The sequence below is a fragment of the Thunnus albacares genome, chromosome 19 (assembly GCF_914725855.1).
Source record: "Thunnus albacares chromosome 19, fThuAlb1.1, whole genome shotgun sequence".
Lineage (NCBI taxonomy): Eukaryota > Metazoa > Chordata > Actinopteri > Scombriformes > Scombridae > Thunnus > Thunnus albacares.
The window spans coordinates 1,981,118-2,003,485 of NC_058124.1; the positions used below are offsets into that span (position 1 = coordinate 1,981,118).

The 22,368-nt window shown below is 40.1% G+C and overlaps 1 protein-coding gene across 2 annotated transcripts in view; it reads left to right on the top strand.

Moving 5' to 3' along the window:
* Window positions 1–209: 209 nt before the first annotated feature.
* Window positions 210–22,368, top strand: part of thsd7aa (thrombospondin, type I, domain containing 7Aa) — a 179,200-nt gene continuing 157,041 nt past the window's right edge. For both annotated transcript variants that reach the window (XM_044335929.1, XM_044335927.1), the window contains exon 1: window positions 210–638. In XM_044335929.1, the coding sequence (XP_044191864.1) occupies window positions 485–638 (154 nt within the window). In that variant the 5' untranslated portion in view covers window positions 210–484. The remainder of the gene's footprint in view (window positions 639–22,368) is intronic.

Below are 22,368 nucleotides of genomic sequence, written 5' to 3' on the forward strand. Positions count from 1 at the left end.
AGCTGCCTACTTTGACTGGAGTGCAGAACAGCTTCACAGTCCTTTGAAAAAGGAATGAGAGATGAGCGAGGAGGAAGGGAGGGAGGGTAGAGAGGGTGGGCGTGTGTGCATGTGTCTGTGTCTGTAAGAGAGAGAGAGAGAGAGAGAGAGAGAGAGAGAAGGAGGGAGGCGCTGCATCAGCCCGGCATACAGCAGCAGCAGCACCAGCAGCAGGCTGGGCTTAAGGATCTATTGTTCCCTGTTTTATTACTACCAGACCTCGTTCTCTCTCATTAAGGAGCAAAGAGAGAAACAGAAACAGAGAAGAAGAGGAGAGCAGGAGGAGACCTCAGCCCTGTTCACCCGGGATTACTTCTTCTTGGACGCACTGGTGTGGACAAAAGCAGAAAACATTCACACTTCAGTCCAGCTCTCTACCTCGTGGCCAGGCTTCTTATTTCCTCCTGACTGCACTGGGAACTACAGTACTTGCCGTGTGTTGGCCATGGGGCTGGCCAGTAGAGCCATGGGGACGCTGGGGGTCTCGAGAGGGGCACCGCTCCCCTCTCTCTGGAGGTTAGCGCTGCTCTTTCTCTCCATCTGGGAGCTGGATGCACAAACTGCAGTGGAAACTAAACCCCTGTACATCTGGCAAACAGGTACGGTTCACCCTCTCTACTCTTTCACACTTCCCCCCCAGGGCTCTGAGGATGGGGGGAGTCCTAGAGATGCTGAGTTGCTGGATGGATGTCCCATCCACTACTACTCTTGCAGTCTTGATGAAATATTAATATGTTAATGTTTGTGTACATAGAAGGGTGCAGGAAAGCTGGTGAACTTTGTGGTTTATCAATTCCAGCTTCTGATTTTTTATTATATTCTTCACTTTTTCTGTCTTATAGTCATCCTGCAGAGGGACCACATTAATAGAACCTTTCATTTAAAGTGAAAGTTTCTTTCTTGGACCTTTTTTTCCCCCCTGCAGAAATTCATGTGGCAGGGGTTGATGCATTGGAGCCATCTTGCCACAGTATAGTGTGGTAACATATTTACTGCAGTCCCTGAGGTGAATGTCTCTGTGCCCCTCGACTGGGGGTTAGAGGAGCAGGCTGTGCTGGCTGTCTTTTGGCTGCGCTTCCCCCAATCTGGGCTGAGGCAGCTGGGACTCCTTGCCTGCCCCGTGCTGCTATCGGACTCATTTATCACAGTTTGACATGTGTGCAATTGATGAGAAATTGTGTGTGCACTGTAGCTGCATGTGGCTCTTTTCTGAGTAAGGAAATTCAAGCTCGCTGTAGATGGCAAAAACACTTCATAGTATTTTAGTGCTGATGCAAGTGTTTGATTTGTGAAAAAGTGACCCAGAGGGGGATGGAGTGGATTTCAGTGTTGTGACTACAGTAGCTGTACAGACTAGGCAGCTGTGCAGTACAATACAAGGCTCCCTGCTGCTGCTGTTTTGGGTGGTGCCTCTCACCGGTCGAGGCTCATTCACTATGACAGAGCAGCACATGGTCAGAGGGACACAATACTAATACATGGTCCAGCAAGCAGAGTGAAGGAGAGGAAGGAGCATGGGTGGGGGGTGGGGGGAGGTGGTGGTGATGGGAGCAAGAGTAGGGGGATGGATCCCCCCCGACCCGTCGGGACAGGAGTGCCCTTTGGATGCAGCTGGAGATCAATGTTCTCTTTCACTACGTGTAATCTCTCTCTGTTTCTCTGGATCAATGTACTGGTTTCACTGGGATCCTGCAACCCCCCCACCAGTAGTATCTGATCAATGGTTGTAGTCCTGGCAATGCAGCTCAGCCTGCATGGGATCAATGTAGGCTTTGGGTGGAGTCTTAAATGGAATCTATACTTGTTAATAATCTGTGTTTGTAATAACTAAAATGTGCAGGAAATAATTATCTTCATGTTCTTAAAGTCTCACTAAAATTAAAAAATCATTTAAAATACATACTGTATGTATATATATATATTGTTTTGACTTGTGCATTTATTTTGGTGCTTAGCAAAAAGAAGAAATTTAGATTTTTCTGCTGTGATACCGCCCCCTATATTGGTGTTTTCCAATGTGGAGTGTATGCTTGGTACCTACTGATGATGCTGGTGCTGTTATTTGATTGGTACAATATGTGTGTGTGCAGGCATGAAAAACAGCTTGTTAGATCAATTCAGTTCCAAAGAAATGAAGAGTTCCATACATTACTCCATGACTTTGTGCGTTAAAGGACAACCCATTGCTAGGAGTTTTGACAGTCTGGTTATTTCCCATCACCACATTTGGACCCATGAAGGAGGTCCAGACATGGTCTAAGAAGACCCACTCCTTTATGAAATGAGAGACGAACACAGCACTGAGTGTGCAAGAGCTGCAACTGAGCAGGTGTTGAAATAACATGCATGAAAAATAACCTCTAGTGGGAATCAGTGTTTAAATGAGCAAGCTAGCCTAACTAGCTTCTTCTTTCCAAGTGAAATACGAATGTAACTGCATGTTAAGGGACAGATGGGTTAAATCACTAATGGCTGATAGCTAGCACCATGTGGTCTTGTTGAGAAAGGGAGAAAAAAAAGTCCTGTTGGCTATACAGTATGATGAACTCTAGTTAGCAGTGAACCACAGAAGCTAACTGTGAATCCTGGCAACACCATTACTTAACCAATGCCATAGGAAACACCCAGTTAGACACTCGAGGCTTGGACACTGTTTTCACAAATGGTTCAACCAAATAGGATAATGGAGAAATAAGCACAATTATTGTATCATTTTAGCTTTTATTTCTACTCTTCAAAAAGGGGAGAGTTTCAGTTTGTCTGTAAAGGTTAAAATCTTAAATTACATATGTTTCAAACTGATTTCAAGAAAGGTAAAACTATACATTCAGCAGTTATCAGATGTCAGCCTCAGTGCAGCTGATTAACTTAGTCTCTAAAGACTGACAAGCCTTGTATTTTCTTTACACATTTTATGTTTCTGTCTAATTGTCCAACAATGGTTATTTTGTATTTAAAGCAAGAACATGCTTGTAATTTTTTTGGCAGCAAAATTCAAGAGAAAATCAATTGCTGTCTCCCTTTTTTAGCCCTCTGGGAGCAAAATTTAGCAGAGGAGGGAAAAAGACAGCTTGTTAGATTTAAGACATTCTGTGCCAAAATCTAAATTTTAATTTGTAATTTAAAATGTTGGATCTGAATAACAGGCACCTCAATCAGAAAAAAAAAACAAAAACAAACCCACATATAGGTCAAACTCTCTTTAGATTCTCTCTTACACCATACATGATGGTTTCTTTCCTCACTTATTGTTGTTTACCAGCTTCATTGTTCACACCCTGTGCAAAGGAATGGAAATCCCATTGTATTATGTGCTGTGCCTCCCACCGTGTTAAGGCAGGGGAGGAGATTAAGGGTAGAGAAACCAGAGCAGATTGGCCAGACAAAGTTAACCTAGATACGGTATAGACATGTTTATGTGTGTCTACTCTTGGCTTAAGTGCGTCGGCAGTTGCCTCCCTGATGCTAGTTTGGTTCACTGACAGGAACGTGGCCCCGATGCCGAATGGAAGTGAACTGTTTTTGCATGTTGATGTGTTCTTGTCTTTGATGTGACATTTGGGTGAGATTCTGCCTTCCTCTCTGAGCTCTGATCCTTCCTCATGTGCACAACACAACAATGCAGAAGTCTTTTTCTGTACCTCTGCACCCTCTGTCTGGGAGGGAGGGAGGTTCAGGTGCAAAAAGGTTGCCTGTTGAAGACCTAGAAAACAGAGATTTTTGAGGGGAGTGTAATATATTACAAATTGGCACCTCTGGTGCAGATGGGTGGCTGAAATTTCGCACACAGGAGCAATGTGGGGGGGTGGGGGATTGGCTTCTCAAGAGACTGCTGTTCCCAGCAATATGTGCAGAAGTGCCAGAGGAAAGAGAGCTATTTCACTAAATGCACTATGGAAATATTAGTATTTAATCCATTTAATCTCCCCCTGTAGACTGGCTGGTGTGTAACCAGGCCAGAAATGCAACATGAAACTAACAGATGAGTCATGTGTGTCACATTGGTCCACTGCACTAATTGCATATGTATGGAATTTGTTGCGATGTGTAATCTGGCAGTGTGTGTAATGTCTTTTGGCAGAGAATTTGTTTGTATTGTCTCAGCGTTCGAATCACAGAAGCCCACTGACAGAAGGTTGAGGGATTAGATTCCTGTTCCTCTCTGAGCGGAGCTTGAAAGTTGTGCTCTTGGGTTTCCTCCCGTTGTCAGCTGGACTGGAGAATGTAATTGAGTGGAGCATCTGGGTTTTGCCATTAATGGATACATATGGTTTATTGCAATTTAGGTCATAGAAAAGTTTGACCACAAAAGGTGGTTTCATTGGTTCTTCCTTAAGCAAAGTATCCTTGCAAATTTCAGAAGCCACCAAATCAATGTTATGCATGTATTCTTGGACACCAGCTTTGATTCAAGCTGCTCTCTGTTGTAAATGCTAGCAGATTAGCATCTACCTTGGGCAGGAATCCAGCTCAATTAAAATTGAGGCTTTGTTGATGCCTCCCTGTGATTGCTCTGCCTTGATTCAAGTAAAAGACATGGTCAGTTTTAAAAGCACAAAAACTGGACCAAACTTGTATTAAAGTAATAAAAAGAATCTCGCAGGGTACTAGCTAGTATCCAGTATCTGGATCTCAGTTTAGCCATCACTCCTATTTGTAATAATGTACTCATCAAGTTAAATGGTGAGATCTGGGAATGCATCAACAAGACAAACTCCCAGATTAGTCACATTTATGTTGTAAACATCCATTACAGTTTACAGACAAACTTAGTGGTTTAATTTTTACTTACCATGCCTGCCATAATTGTGTGTACAGAGTTTTCTGTGCAATGAGGGAGTATTAGAAACATTTTGGGTGATCGTCTGCCTTTCAGACTCTAAGATCCCAGATTTCAGCAATTACTTTGCAGAGTACAATGTTATTGAACAAATAAAAAAGGTCAAACCTACAACTTAGCTTCAACTTAAGTTGTAATAAACTAGAATTATTTATTAAACTCCACTTTGAGCAGCTCAGGAACCACCACCACCAAGGCACCACCAGACCTTTTGTGTACAGATGTGAAACAGTAACATGTCCAGCCTTGTGGGTTGAACTCTGCAGGCAAGTGTTTTTGCTAATGTGTCATTTCTCATGACTCTGGTATAGTGATCTCTAACTTTTTTCAAGATACTGACAGTCACTTCTGGAAAGTTCTTTAAACAAGTTCATTTGTATCGGAAGCAGGTTGAAATGGTCTCACCACACTTGCACAATTATTCATTTAGGATTAAATAATGGACAAAATTACTTGGGATTTTGAAAGAGAATAGAGCATGTGCAGTAGGTTGAGTGGTAGATTCGGACAAGGAAAGGTGGATTTTGAACACCAAATAGAACTTCTCTGTGTCTTGTCATTCATATTGATACATATTATAAATACAGTCAAAGGAAGTTGTCAGAAAAGATCACCATTGTGGATCAACCACCTCTTTCGGCACAGTATCTTCAAGATTTCCATTTCCAAATTTTAGGATTAATGGCATACAGACCCAAATAAAAGCCGCTGAATTGCAGTGGCTGTTCAGGCTTCACTGACAAACAGTTGGTGTAACATGCACTCGTTCTTTTCAAAGCAACCTCCTACCCATCACCACAGCCAGTGTACACCATAGAACTGGACACTTCCTGGCCCGGAGCAGGACAACGAAAGTCTCTGCAGATCCAAACACAGTGTAGCAATGACTGATGGTAATTAGCAGGGTAGCTCCCCTGTCCAGACCCAGTCAGCTTTAGAAAGACCCAATGAATAGAGGCTATTTAGGGCTGTATAAATCACACACACACAGAGAGAACAACACAGTGTCTCTGTATTGTCCTCATGCAGCGTGCGGCTGTGTTCAGGCCCTCTGCCGCAGATGCTCGTGTCCATGTGGTGCACAAAAGAAAGAAGAGGCTTCACCTCGAGTCACATGGCCCACTCTTTGTTCTTCCTCCGATGTCCCCAATCACACACACACACACACACACACACACACACAACACACACACGCCACCACCACCACCACCCTCTCCCTCTCTGAAAGTGACCTTTAACCTCAGAGCTGAGAGGGGTCTCGTGAGGGTATCAGTAGTGAAAAGGAGGCGGGGGTGGAGGGTGAAATACAGCAGCTTCTCCAGATCAAGTGTCAAGTGCTTAATTCAGCCATTTACACCAGTAAATTTAATAAGCTGTGGGTGAACTGAAGGTCGACTGATTTAGGTTTTTAAAGGTGATACAGTGATATTATAGTTATATTTTAAAATTAATGTTGTCAGCAATTTGATTTAAAGCTACACTGATCAATATATTGTATATGAACAATGGATCAAACAACTATGTGTAATGTGAAAGATGTTGCTTGTTGGGACAAACCCTAAAAGAATTATAACCAAATGTGCTGCTCCTCTCAGATCTATGGAGCTTTTTGGCTTCTTTTAGCAAATTGTTTTTGTTTTATGGAACACTGTTTTGGGTCAGTCTCACCACCCTCATTTCCAGCAGCAGCAACAGGCAGCTGTTTTCAGTAAAAAAGACTCTGATAAATCTACTATACACTGCCTATTCAGCATCAAACAGCAGACAGAGTTAGACACCAGCTGGTTGAGAACAAACCACAGATAGAATGACAGTGAATATTGAACAGGTCACCACAAACACGACTCCAAATAAATACTAATCTTGCTCCATGTCTGCTGGATGTGTAGTTGCCAGTTTATTACATACACCTAGCTAAAACTAATGCAGTCTAATAGGTCCATAAAAGCCCTGCAATACTATCACACCCATATAGAGGGTATAATGTTTATTTTTCAATTAATTAATTTTCTAAAGGTGTTGATTGAAGTTATGGTCATTTTAGAGGCTGTTTGTGATGTTTTTTTCTACCTTGCTGATGAGCTTGCTTGTTGTGCATGCCTGGAAACAGTACTACTGTAATAGTACTTATTTTTGTTCATAATAAAATGAGCATTATACATGCTAAATTGACCCACTTGACCTCTCTCTGGCCTTGTTTAGTGCTGCAATGCTGCAATAACTTTACTTACCTTGCTCTGCTTAGGCCAGCTCTACAACTTTACTCCGACAGATCCTGAGTAACACCCGACAAATTCAGAACATTAGACAAATGACCATTGCATACCTGTCATGTTAACATGACTGAAATCTGTGAGGTCAATGATTGAAATCCGTGTGCCACCCCCCCCTCCTGTCTTCATGCACACAGTGCAAGAGCAGAGGGAGAGCCTATGACTGAGATTACTCTAAGCAGTATGCATGGGAATACATTACAATATAGATTTGTGTATATTTCTCTGCTTCTCTGTCTTATCTGTCCATGCACTGTCAGTATCCTCTTTCTGCACCACACTGTCATCAGTTATGGCTTTGTTTTTCACTGCGTGAGAAAATGGACATGTGGCGTGAGAGCGTGTGAAAAGTGTCAGTTGTGTGTATCTCATGGTCAAATGCGTGAGAGTTGGCACCCTGATTGCAGGGCTGACTGTTAGTTATATCGAAGTATGGCTAACTGAGTGTATGTTTTATCTTGTCATGTGGATGAGAATACTTTCCTGAAGGAAAACTGACAGGAATACTGATATCAGTTTCATCTCTGTACATCCAGCACAGATAGGTCCAGGATGTGTTTAGCCTAGCTTGGCATCAAGGCCTCGCTCCAACAAAAGACAACTAAAAAAACAAAAACAACTCTAATTTATACATTATTTTTAATTTATTCAGCACATATACATACAGAAATACTGTATATATTTAGCATTGGAGGTATTTCTTAGAGGTGTACTTCAATATGGGTTTGACTGCTACCACATTTCATTTGTAAATACTGTATTTTTTTTATCTAATTATATTTATGTACCACAGGTAGTAGTTAGTTTAACACATTTTACACATTACATACAATAAATATAACTGTTGTCAGGTAAAAAATGTATATGTCAACTTTGCAGGGGAGACTGTCCTCACCAGAAAAATGATAGAATTGGTTATTTATGCAAGCACTTAAATGGCCTATGTTTACCTATTCTTGCAAATAATGACTGTTGTCTCACAGAAGCAAAAGCTGAAGTAGTGTGCTGTTGTTACTGCAGCACAAAAACCTTGAATGGAGGAGCTCAGTGTAGGCAGTTGGGGTTTCAACTTTGACACCAAAGAACTACCAGTCTCCTAAAGACAGTCAGCATTGGTTTCTTTCAAACATGACCATGAGTAGTTTTAGTAACCTTAACTTAACCAAATCTTAACTATACAAGTGGCAGATCAGAACACATAGTTATATATAACTTATAAATAAGAGATTGTTGGAAGGCACATTTTTTCATTTTTGATAGAGATCATTTCAGTTTTCCTCTGCTTTCAGTCTTTATGCTAAGCAAGGCTAATCCCATCCCAGGCCAATCTGTATATGGTGCCCAGAGATAAAAAATTGAAGACCTATCAATCTTCACATCTCACTGTGATGGAAAACAAGCCTGTCTCCCAAAATTTCTGACTGCGCTGATGGAACTCCAGTCTTTGTCGCAGCATTTGCAGCTTCGGGGGCGGGAAGGCCTGTTTTCTCTTTTTTTTGTTCGCTGCTGATGTCGAGCATCGCTTTCAGTGAAAACATATGGATGTTCACAAGTGATTAAAAGGTATTTGTTGTTTTGAACAGACACTTGAGTGTCAGATTGGCCTGTGCAGACGGAGCTGGATGAGTGCTATCAAGTCATAATGGAGGCGGCTGAAATTATTTCTGTTTTCTCTGGGATTCATCAAGTGCCAAATTGCAGCCATTATTCTGTGTGGGTTTGAAGAAGCTGCATCCAGCTGTTCGATTCTGCCTGGCGGGCTGCCCCAGGTGGAGGAGGGATGTCTGTTTGAGGGTATATAAACACACACACACACAGGTGCATGCACACACAACCACTCCACAGAACTCACTGCTGTGTCTTTGTCTCTCCATCGGCCGTCTGCTGTCTCTAATTGTCCCTGTAATCCCCATTAACATTAACACACTCTTATTCCTCCTTTCTCTTACTTGACAAGTAAAAAAGAATTTATAATCAGGTAGTTTAGAATCTCAACCTCCTCACAAAAGCAGAGTGACAGTGCAATTCGTCCCGCACCCACCTCCTTGCTATTTTATGCTATTTCTTTTATTTCTCACTCACACAAACAGCTACAGCAACACTCATTCACATACACACGGGGATGGGCTTTGTGCAGAGTGTGTGTATGTGTGTGTGGCATGCCTCATTACTCCCAGTGAGAGGGTTGACAGTGGGGGAGGAGTGTTGCTGTCAGTATCCCACCTACAGGCAGTGGACACAGGGAGGCTGAGTAATTACATGGGAGTGGGGTTTGTTCGATCCGGGTGCGACTGCACTGCATGGCCGCCACCTTGTCTGTTAGCTGACAAGAGGCCAGTTCAGACAAAATACACACTCCGGTTTGACTGATAAATGGGTTTACAGATGTATGGGGCTGACACCGGCCAAATATTAACAAGAGTACCTGTCTTCAGAGCCTTTATTTTCCCCTAGAAGCCGCAGTGCTCATTGCAACCATGATACAAAGGTGTTTGGCAGGGCCATCAACAAACTCATTGCTAAATCCTAACTGGTCTTAGAGCTTCACCTGTAGAAACTGCAGTTTCTCCTGAGGGTGATACTAGGGGAAAGGCCATACGGTCATTAAAAAGGATTCATCCTCTGGGGAGCATGGATGTGCTCAGCAAAATTCAGGGAAATCTGCCCATTATCTTTTGATATTTCTTGAGTACAAGTGTATATTTTTACATCATTGGTGGAACCTAAGGAAGGGCAGAGGTCATCAAAAACATTAGGATTCCACCTCTGGGAACCATGAAAATCCATAGCAAGTTTAATAGGAATGGGGCCATTACATTTTGAGAGGATCATCCTCTGATGGCTATGAAAATGCACAACAAATTTCACAGCAATCCATTCCAAAGTTGTTGAGGCATTTCACACTGATCTCATGGTGGTGTTAGAGCAAAGTCAGGGGATCAGTAGGATTCATCCTCTGGTGACCATGAATGTCAGTACAACATTTCATGGCAAGCCAACCAAGAATTTTCAAGATATTTTACGAAAGACTGACTGATCGACTGACTGACTTATTGCCATACCCTGAGCCACATCACTAGTGTGGCCAAAAAACATAGAAGGAAGTAGAAAAGAACCATAAACAGTTCTTTAAGTGAAGCCTAGTTCAGGCAGTTAACCGATACGTTGCTACACTTACATTGCATGCTACAATATACTGTGAATCTAATGCGCCCTTTTTGTAATGGAAGTGAACTTACGCCATCAGTGCTCTGCTCACGCTCTCTACCATGCCCGCTGCCACACCACTCATCTGAAAGCTATGCTGTCACTTGCAACTACCGCTGCATATGAAGACTGAGTCCCACCTCCAACCCAGCATCCACTTGTTGGCTCTGAGTAGGTCACTCCCCAGTCACTGCAATGCTGAGCTTGGTGTTTCCTTGTGGGGAGCAACAACATCAGAGCGTACATACAATACATACACTGCACATTCTACATTCACATAACAGTGCATGACATGTGAGTCAGCTGACTTAATTACAGTACACATATTGGTCACTGTTGAGACACATTCAAACAGTGCTGAAAAGATGAGAGGAATAGTCCAGTGCGACACATGAACTGATGAGTAGCTGTTATTACATTAATAACAATATTACAGATTTTGTACATAGTGATTTAAAAACCAGCCCAAGATTTGAAGCATCCAGCATACTGTGTGCAGGGTTTGATTTCATCTATAGGTCCAGATTATTATTATTTCCTTCAGTCATGATAATCTGTAACTGATCCTTGATCTAAACATATCCAAACATATCTTGTATCATCCATCACTCACTGTGTCCTCACTATAAAAGGGCTGCTTACTAACCACTAACAGACCTAATTATGCAAAGAAAGAAAGATAAGAATGGAGGCGTGTGGAGCAAGTGGTGATCGCCAAGAGGACAGACTGTTGAATGCCAAGCAAGTGTTTGTGTGTGGGTGCAGCCTGTGGTCCAGAACAATACCAGTCCAACTAACCACATTACAGTGATTAGTGGTGCCTTCCTGCTCTCAGATAAACCCTTGTTCCCCTCTGGCTAACTCGAGCTTCCCGTGTGGCTTGATTAGCCCTGGGAAATGTGCCGAAGGATTGGCCTAAGCAGCATAAAGAGCTTTTCATCAGCCTGTCTCTGCCTCTCCATGCCATCCCCTATTAGTGCTCAACTCCAGCTCATCCTCACCTGACATATGATCTAAAACTCCAGCCAATGCGCTTAGAGTATGGTATCTTGAATTCTCACCTCAAGATGTCAAACCAAAACACATATGCAAATACAAAGTGAGATACATCTGAGTGCATTTGCTCATGCAACATGCATCTATTATATATTCATGTTCATAGTGGTTTATTATGTTTTTCCAACCTGGGGGACTTTTCACAGGGGACTTTCTACAATTAAAAATGTACCCATGCCGGTCATTTTGCAGGCTTATCAAGTACATTTAGACTTGATATACATAAATTTAACTACTTTCAGACCAACAAAAAAAAAATTAATAAAGAACTATGGCTGGATACATACAGTATAGAATACCTTACATTGGGGAATATAAACATGTTATGGCTCTTTTTACACGTAAAAATCTATCAAACTGTTCAATGAAAAGTGTTGCCTAAATACAATAAAGTCAAAAGTTAGAAATGTTTCCTGATTTAAACAAGACATATGTGATCAAAGAATCAGAAAATAAGCATAAGAATCTGACCAAGCATTCAATATCAACTTTTGATACTTGACGCCTGTCAATACTCAATGCTATGCTCTCAGAATGTATCCAGCCCTGTACAGGACTCAGTGTTTCTCCACCAGAATTTAATTCCTGACCTCTGTACAGTTGGTACATTGGCTGTTTATGCCATATAAACACAGCCTGTAGAAACTCAGTGGTCACATTTGCACAAATATATTTCTGAATGAAATCAAGCTCAACCTTGAAGAACCTTTGTCTTATCCTGTTTCAAATGAGGTAAAGGGAACAACTTCAAAGTTTCACATTGACTGTTTGTAGTTCTGGCAATCATTCTTACTTTATTACACAATTGCAACGAAAAAGTTCTGTTGTACTCACCTTTGTGTTAAGTCTAGATGACTGCTTCAAGCATCTAAAACCTGTCAGATCCTTTAAGATCATGAACCCACATCCACTCCCACTGCTATAGTTAACTTTGGTGAAGTTTGTGGAATTAAAATGGATGGTTGAGGTTAGAGAAAGATTGTGGTTAAAAGAAACTGATGTTGACTGTTGTAGTAGACATAATGCCAAAAAGTGGTCTCTGGTGTCAAAGGGAGACACTTTCTGTATCCAATCATACACCCAAAGAGGTGTCTAACTTTTTCTGTTAGACAATTTGAGATTTCCAAAGTTTCCATTTGTCACCTCTTGTGTGCAGAGAACTGCCTAACACCATAATTTCATTTGGGTTAATAGGGGAAATCCACAGTGTCTTAGTTAATGGTAATGGGGCTCAGCCACATGATATAATGGCTTTAATGATGGAGTCATGCAGTAGGGAGCCCTCGGATTTAGACAAATTAGTGTTCCTCTGAAAAGTATCTCTACACTACGAGGCTGTGCTGGCAGAACCTCAATGACACACACACATACAGATATAGTGGATAGTACTATTTTAGTTCTGTGTGATGTGTTATAAATAGACAAGGAGCTGACACAAGCATAGCTTCACCTCTGGCAGTCAAAACTGTGCAGCAAGACAAACACAATGGAACATGTACACACAGAAACACACACACAGGCACACGCACACAGATAAAGAGAAATTTAAAAAAAAAAAAACATAATGATTTTAATGCCCACAGTGATGAACAAAAGATGCCATTTCCATGGAAAGGAAATCTAAAATGCATTTGTTTAGTGGGAAAATATGTTTTATCCTGCCAACATGTCAGATACAGCCGAGGGAGAAGAGGAAAATGAAATGAAGCCACATCAAATTACAATGTATTTTCTAGTATTGAATGAGGCATAATTACGTTTTTTTTTTTTGTATTTATTGTGAATCTCCAGGATCTTGTATTTCAATTCTAAAAAGAACCCCTTTTAGTTCACCTATCAAGTTTTCTTTTTTTTAATGTTGGTCTAATATTTCCTTAATCAAAAGCATAAAAACATAAGATATATTACAATGCCAATAGAGATTGTATCTGGTTTGCAGCAGGGCTGAAGGGTGGCCATATTTGTTTACATTTGTCAGTCCAATGATCTAGACCAAGATATCTTAAAAACTATGGGCCGGATTGTAATTAAATTTTGTATGGAAACTCACAGTCCCCATGGCATTTATTGAGCTCATTCATGCTCCCCCCAGGATGATCCCAAATAATTTTGCTGAACCCCTCACCTTGAGCAAACACCTTGTCACCTTGACAAATAACTTGGTCCATGATAAGATCTCTCAGAAACATTGACTGAATTGCTTTAAAATTTGGTATGGACATGCACAGTCCCCTGAAAATATCTGATTTTTCATTAACTGCTGTCCTTGAGAATACTGGCAGGCTAAAATTTTTTTCAAGAAACTTGATGTATGATTGGCCTCAAAATCAAATGATTGGATTTCAATGACATATGTCGTGGATACTCATGGTCTCCAGAGGATAACTCCCTAATATTTTTGTGACTCTCTTCTTCCTCTAGAATCACCATCAAAATTTACACTTGTACTTAAAAAATATAAATAATAATAATAATTAATAATAAAAATCCAACATATATGCTGCAGCTCATTCATGCTTCCCAGAGGATAAATCCAAATGATTTGCTGAGCCCCTGATCTTCAGCACAGCAGTGCATTTAGATGGAGATTTTGGTCCATGACACCATCTCAAAAACAATTCCATAAAATATGTTGTGAATATTCATGGTCCCCAGAAGATGATGCTAATAACTTTTCTTCCAGCACCACTATCAGCCCAACTGTTTTCACATCTGTGCTCAAGAAATATAAAATCTAATATAGACATTGCAATGAAGAGAGCTCATTCATGCTCATCAGAACATCAACTTGTTGCACCTTGGTCACTCCATGATCTTTTCTCAATCCCAAAATTACATTTTCACACAGCATATTTTATAATCTACATGGCATTTCATTTTTGGATAAATCCCTAAGGGGATGAAGCCTTCATATTTGGCTCCATCATCAATTCAAACTGTACGTTTTTACCCCAGCTCCAAGGAGAACAACAAAATCACTATATCACTCGCACTATACAACACTTTAGTATGGTAGGTTGTCATGAATAGTGTATTACAGCCTCTGAGGGGGCTTAGACACCCAGTCTGGTTTTGAATTGAATTTAACTGAATTCTTTTCATTCTGTTGAGACTGAGAAACAGAGAGACAGATGGAAAATATGAGATGTGAAATATTTCTTCTCTATACCAGCAAACACCATATAAACCACCTTAAATTGCAGCACTTTAACTGCAGTCATCGCTGTATTATTCATCAGGTCTTGGAGGCAGCGACTCCCTGGAAGACACAAACACAGTTTCACCAGTCATCTTCGGCTTAATGAGGCCCTGAGGAGGCCACTGAAGTCAAAACACAACTAGAGCCCAACAAGTGCGCTTTCTGTTTCACGCTCAAAAGAGACACACTAACCCTTTAATAAATGATCCTCCAGTAGTAAAACTAAAATGAAGCGACACACACTCTCTTCTGAATGAGAGGTTAAATTCAGGTCCCAAGTCATTGCACAAAATATTAGCTGGCACTGGGTCACCACAGTGCCACTTCATATCTCTCTCACTTAATTTCACCATTCACTGATAGCCAGTCAGATCAGCTAATTGACATGAGAGGTTGTCATTTCCTGACAAAGAGAAGTGGTTACATAGATTGATTATAAGTGATGAGATTAATGAAAGACTTAAGAGTAAGGGCCACATCTATGATAATTGTATTGTTGAAATTAATTACATTTTAAAACTTATCAGTGATGATTGCAAACCTTTTAATTTGGTCAATTAAAGCACATTTGCTTTATGCAAAAACAATTTAATTGTCTTGTATGTCTACAACTTCACTTAGCACTTTCACCTAAACCAAAACCTCCCTCAGCACCTTCATGTTAACCACCATTTTAATGTTCATTAGTTCTGTTTCACCTGCCACTTCAAGTTCTTTCAGTTTTTCAACTTTAGGTACCAGTTAATTTACTTAAACGTTCCTTTATCTTTAGCTTCACTCATGACTACCATGCAAATATATTTCAAAACCTTCAAAAAGTCAACATGTTAAGACACTGAAACTGTTGAAATGTTTCAGTTGATATCACGTCAATTTTCTTCAGAAAATCCCTTTTTTAGTTTGATTAGTTTCCATCCACTATAATACTGACTAGATGCTGGGTTCTGTTATGCAGATGATGGTGTTGGCTGTGACAGAGCTTATTTAATAGTTCTGTGTCTATTACACTAGAATCTGGCATGTCCCGTATGAGTCACTTTATTAGTGTGTGAAAGGCTGCTGGCAGGAGTTACTGGTCTATCTTTAGTTATGTTTTTACTGCATTCTGAGTAAATAGTGGAAAGATTATTTGAATGTGAACAATCTGCAGGTTTGGCCTTTGGAGTGCTGCAGGATGTCCCTGCACTTCAAAAGCATTCCATTACTGCCAAACATATTTAAGACTAAAGTATACTGGTTCCACATCAACATTAGATGGTGTAGCTTATAGGTCTTAATGCAACCTAGCTGCCATGTATGGATTAACATCACCATACTCCGCTATATTGTTCTGACAAGTTGATCACTAGTGCTTGATTGCACTAAACTCTCCTGGCTGGAATGATCAGAACAATCAAAGAGTAACTTGCTTCAACTTAGTCACTGAAAAAACTCAACAGTCCCAAGGTACATTTGGAAAAGCAGCAAGCTTTACATTCTGTCACCTTGCTGCAAAAGTAGGCAGAAGTTAGAAGTTGAGCTTTGTTAAAGATTGCTTGAGTCATTTCACTTTTGGATTATGAATCAATTTCAGATTTATTAGAGTTTGGATTTCATGACTCTGGCTGGCATTCTCCATAGCAATGATCATTGAGGCTCAGGGGTAATCAATGGACATAGCAAACGTGGTGAATCACCCAGATCCTGCCACAGGAAACAACAGCCGTACTCATGAAATACATTGCACCTTTCCGCCCCCCAGCCCCACCAATGCTACAATCTCTTGGAGACCTTTGTGTTTCTTTGCTGAGGGACATCAAAGTTACAGTAAAATAAAAGTAGTAAAAGTAAGCCAAAACCAACTCTATCCCCAGACAGACAGTTGATATTGGATGATTCTGTAAAACCCTGCATTATGTTTTCACGTTTTTTTTCTTTCCACATTATGGGGTATCAGAGGGCTAGGCTAGCTGAGCCTCACTTTGCTTATGGTGAGTGACATAAAAAGCAGAACGAGTGCGAAAACATTTTTTGCCCACTTATGTCAGACCATCTCCAAACTCTTCAGTGTGACATCATCAAATGGGGTGAAGTCAGTTGTGCAGCAGCAGTGAGCAGAAGGTGTAACTCATGTTTCACCTCCCCCAAATTTGAGTGGTTAGAGCTTTTATGTATGTGTATTATACTATTGATAGAATTCTCCATATATGGAATTGTTAATGGCTCAAAACATCTTTTTGTGTTTAATTGCTCTTTAAACAAACACGTTTAATAACTGCTCTATATTTAGCAGAGTGTGACAGATTCATACCAGGAGTTCTTATAACTGGGTCACATCACATCATCTGACATGACATAAACACAGCGGTTGATCAAGAGGGTCAGTGAGCTCTGCAGGGAGCTTCAGTGCGCTATGGGTCAGATTTGGCAAACTGTGTCCCTGACCTTGATTTATGGACAGAGCCATTTCCTGACTTTGATGATTTGATTACTGAAAGATCAGTCAAATCATTATCCCACAGCTACACCAGTAAGAAACTAGCTAGGACTACAAACATGAGCTCCTGTCTAATAATAAACACTCTTGGATGAACTGTATACTCGAGGCTTATGTATGTAGAGTGAAAAAGAAAATTAAGATATTGCAACATCATCTATGAAGGAGTATTAACAGGAACAGTATGTGCAGAGTAAAAAAGTGAGCAAAGTGTTGATGACAGAGGGGGCAAAGCTGGTAGGAAAATAAGTTGTGTCTTTATCTGTCAGTTTCCTGGTAGAAGTGAGAAGAAACTTTCAGGCAGCATCTCTTCCTTGGGTTCTAATGCTCATGCTTACTTTTGCCACCTGGACACAAAATTCGGTGAATTTCGTAGATAAAGATGATAACAAATTATAGTAAAAAAAACAAACAAAAACACCAAAAGTATATTAAGCTGGTAACAGACTTTCAACCTGCATTAACAGATTTTTGTTCTCCACTTTGGGGCAGCAAACACAACAAACAAACTTAACAATGACATATTATTATCTTATTAAATAGTTATGGTGAATGGGTTAGCAAACAACCTTTTTACACATCAACTAGAGCAACGTTAGCATTCACTTGTGTTTGTGTCCACTAGATGAATGTAAGTCCTACATTCACTCTCCTTTTAGCTCTGTTTTGGTCTCCACCAACTCCTGCCACTTATATCGGGCTCTTTAGCTGCTAAATGCTCCACGATATCACCAGCTGGTTCTTCACTTTGTCTGTATGCTGTTTGGTGCACCTGGTGGGCAAGGTTTTTCACTGAAATCAGCTGCCTGCTACTGCTGGAAACAAGGTTGATGATGGAGATAATGAACCAAACTAATTTTGAGGCTGTAAAACCAAAACAATGTGCTGAAGAGGCTAAAACATCCATAGGCTTTTTGGGAACTGCAGAGTTGGTGATTCTCTGCCAGTTCATAAGCACAAACTGATTAGTGCAGCTTTAAGATTATTGAACAATAATATGCAAGGACCAGGCACCCCATAAATAATGACTATTTCTACCAAAACACAGATTTTTTTGGTATTGACAGACAGAGAGGAGCACATACTGAACATCTAAAAGCACAGGTAATAGTATAATTTGATTCTCGCCTATGAGTAGATTAATAAACAGCTTGGCTTGCTAACTAGTGTTGCAGGTTGCACAGAAAAGGCAAACAAATAAATGAAATAAAAATGCCAAAATTGAATGCGAGGGTGGATAGAAATAAAATGGCAGTAATAAGGGCTTTAAATTCTAGCTGGAGGAGAGGGTCAAGGGTTGTACTGATTTATTTTTTCTCTTGCCACATGATTTTGACAGTTGTGATTACGTTCATAATATACATTAAAATAATGTTGAGGAGATTGATGGGAAACGACTGAGTCAGAAGGCATATGATAAGAATGATTAAAGACCCCATACTGTGTGATTTGATCTGCCAACTCAACATCAACTGACCCAGAATGGAACAGAAGTGGTCCAACTTGGTCCTAATGGTCATGATGCTGAATCATAATTGACCCTACAATAGTTCCAACACAAGCCTCCAGAACACGTTCAGTGCTCCTTGACATAGATTCTCCAAGTGTGTGGAACTCTACTGGCGGTATGAACAGCATTCTTCAAAAAGATATTCCCTTATGTGATGTTTTGATGATCTAAATCTCAACTGGTGTTCAGCAGGGTTGAAAAATGGTGACTGTGAAGGCCGTAGCGCATGTGGAGTGCTGATATCAGTGGTGCTTTCCTTTGTGTCTTTGTACAGTCTTTTTTCTGTGGCCTAAATTAGTTCATGACCTAGGAATAGCTTTCTGGCCTCCTGCTGAGAACAATAATATATTTCGTCAATAGTGGATGAGCTAACCTACCTATTCAGCTGCCCGGGTTGCTACTGTACTACTCCGTCTATGGGCATTCTCTTACCTAAAATGCCACTACATCCTCTGAGACATGAATGAGCTCCTTCAGAGCAGATACAAAGAGAATTAAGTAAAAAGAAGACAAAGTTTGTAGAAAAAGTGCTTGGTTTCATTCGTATCATTTTTCATCTGCAAGTGTCTACGTGGCCTGGAGTTAAGTGAGTTACAGGCGCTGGTCGATTCATCACACTTATGGCAGTCACTGAGCCATACTCCCCAAAGGAATGCTCCCTCAAATCATCCTACTCTTTCTTCCCCACAATGCACCATTACCCACAACCCACCAGCCGGTCTCCGTCACCTCTGGCTCATCAGGTTCATGCGGTATGGAACTCACTGGCTGATGGGTTTTGTGTGGACCTGTTGGTCTCATAACTGTGTTGACAGGAAAACCATAATGAACTCTTCGGTTTGGTGGATTTATGTTTTCTTTTGTTGAGTATACAACATATTTCTACTGTTTCCACTGGTGGCCTCATAATATATCTGATAGTAAGCAGGGGGAATGATGATCAAAGGGTAACAGGGAAACAGAGATTTCTTGTTCTCAACCAAAGTGTTGGATGGACAGACTGATTGACCAATCAACAATGGTATCTTAAGGTAGGCCCCATCCCCAACAGGCATTACTCTAATCAAACCACCACTAATAACCTATACTGGTTCCACTGTCTTATCCTACAAGGTGTATTATACATGTGGATTGTCCATGGAAAGGGTTCATCATGTGGGGTGTATGTTTACATTCAGTACATTAAATTTTTATATTTTCTTTGTTGAAGTGAAAAATTGGACCTGATGATGTGTCATGAAATTACATCTAATTTCAAGGCCCAAATTTCATGTTGAGCTATCTTGTAGACTGATCGACTGATCAACGACAGCATCCTAATTTTTTTTACCAGCCACCAATTTATAGGTACCTCTATAAATTGTGATGAAATGTGAAAAACAATCTTTCAATGCAACTGTGGTGAAATGCACCATTGGCAGGGGCAAGAGCTGATTTCTAAAGGCTCTAAAGGTTACAACCTTTCATTTCAGCCATGGCAGTTCAACCCAGATCTGATGAAAATCGTACAGTCTTTTAGACACATCAGCAACTGAACATGCCAGACATTTTGGCAAACATTCTTTATCACATGAAGGATTGTATTAGTCGTGTTAATTTCTTTCTGCTTTTCACACAAACAACTCAAATAGGTGCTTTATCTGACTCAGCATCAGTTGTTCCTACATGATATGAACACATACACAATATACACACAAATACGCTGACATGCACAAAGCCAGACTAAGATAGAGCAACACTGTTGTTCTTGTATATTGCGACGTAAGCAGAAAAGGCACCGTTTATTTTTTTTATACCTGCTCACTTTATTGCAGCTACCTGTGCTCTCCAAATGCAGAGCATTGTGATTCACCTACCTGTTCAATGAAATACTGTTCACTGTCTGTAGCTTGAGTAAATAAAATCTGATAGCTTGCATGCAGTAATATTGCTTTAGTGAACATCTAGAGGAACTGAAACTAACATTAACGTTACATTCAGAGCCCTTGATAATGTTACGTTAACGTTAGCTTACCTGTCTATAAATTTTAGCATGCTAGCCTGCATGTTTTTGTTTTTTGTATCTGTTATTCTGTTGCTGTTTCTTAGTTACTGAATGCTGCATATAACGGCAACCGGTCAAGCAGCTACAGTAGTTTTAGGTGATGGATGATATTGTTTTATTGTTAAAGAGAATACAATGTATGATTTCTCAGATGTTTGGAGGCCATTGATTAAGACTTGGCATTAAAGCAGTAATTAGTGTGTCCATTTGTCTTTCTTTCATATAATTTAGTTTTTAGTCTTTGATCAAAATTGTAACACATTTAGTCAAAGTTTAAGTTTTCAATACTTTTTATTTCATTTTCATCTTGCTTTCATTGTGTAAAAAGGTTGTCATCAAAGAAGTAAATAGGATTTTGCTATTAGCAAACATACTCTTCAACATCATTCTTCCAATTTTTGTAAAAGTGGAAGAGGAAGGAGCTGTAGTGACAGTGAAAGACTATTAATAATCTAATGACCATGCTTACACTAATTCCCAGACACTGCTGATATGAATATGAATATGCATGGATGGATTACAGATTATTAAATGCTGCTTACCAAAACTTGCTTAGAATGCTTTAAGAGGATTTGGAGACTAGGTGCACTTCTGCTCTTCATTTGCAAGCTTTCCCGGTCTGCTTTAGAGCTTTGATGAAAGGTGTACAGTCATTTGAATCACTCACAAACTGGCAGCCTATTTACAAATAGTCTGCAATTCATGCCAGAGCAGATATTTTTAGGATGGTTCTCATTTTATCCTGTTTAGCCCATTTTCTCATGCCTACTGTGTCTCCTCAGTGTGTGTGTGTGTGTGTGTGGAGCTCATGTCAACTCTGTTTGGCTGTCCTGATTACAACATGTCACAGTATATTTTTGGAGATTTGGTGGTTGCAAAGGCTCCATGAGTATGGGCTTTGATGATATTATTAACACTAAAAGTTTTACAGGTATTACAGCTACTCAGTGGAATTAAAAATGAAAGCCTTATTACTATGCTAAAATGAAAAGTGCTAAGTTGATCATTTTCACACCAATAAATCATTAGTGTAATCTACTGTAAACAAATGGATAATGGATCTGACGTTACTGATATTTTTCTTGATTTTTACAAAGTTTTGTTTTCTGCAATCCCTAAATATTTATTCCATGATAACTAAATAACACTCTGACATCAAGTTGACAACTTATTTTTTGTTTCATGATCTTCAAATAGAATCTGGGTGATCTCAAAATAACAGGGTGGATTTGTAAATATATTATAACTTCCTAGCAGATCATGAGAAGTTGAAAAAAAAAAAAAAAACAGAATGAACTTTGCCCTCTATTGCCTTCCCCCTGTATACAACCCCTTATCATGTGAACACCAGGTTTTTCTGCCTATTCAAATGTACCCTGTAAGGTTTTTGACTAGTAGCAGTGCTATGGGACAATGTTTTTATGAGACATGATACACATTTCTGCTAATGGTTTCACAGTATTCTGCCTGTTGGCAGTTGGTGATACTAACACGCAAAAAGCCTGGCAATGTGCCTACTAAGGCAGTAAAGAAGACTGAAAGCTAGCAAATGTGGATGTAAACAACACATGATTTCAAATGTTTTAAAATGTGGCTTTGTTAATGCTTTATGAGGAGGGAAATGCATTCAAAAGGTTTGTTAGACCTTAAGCATACATCCAATGCATTTTGATGAGACACATCGATTGTTTGCAAGAAAACTCCACAGGACACCTTTAAATTCA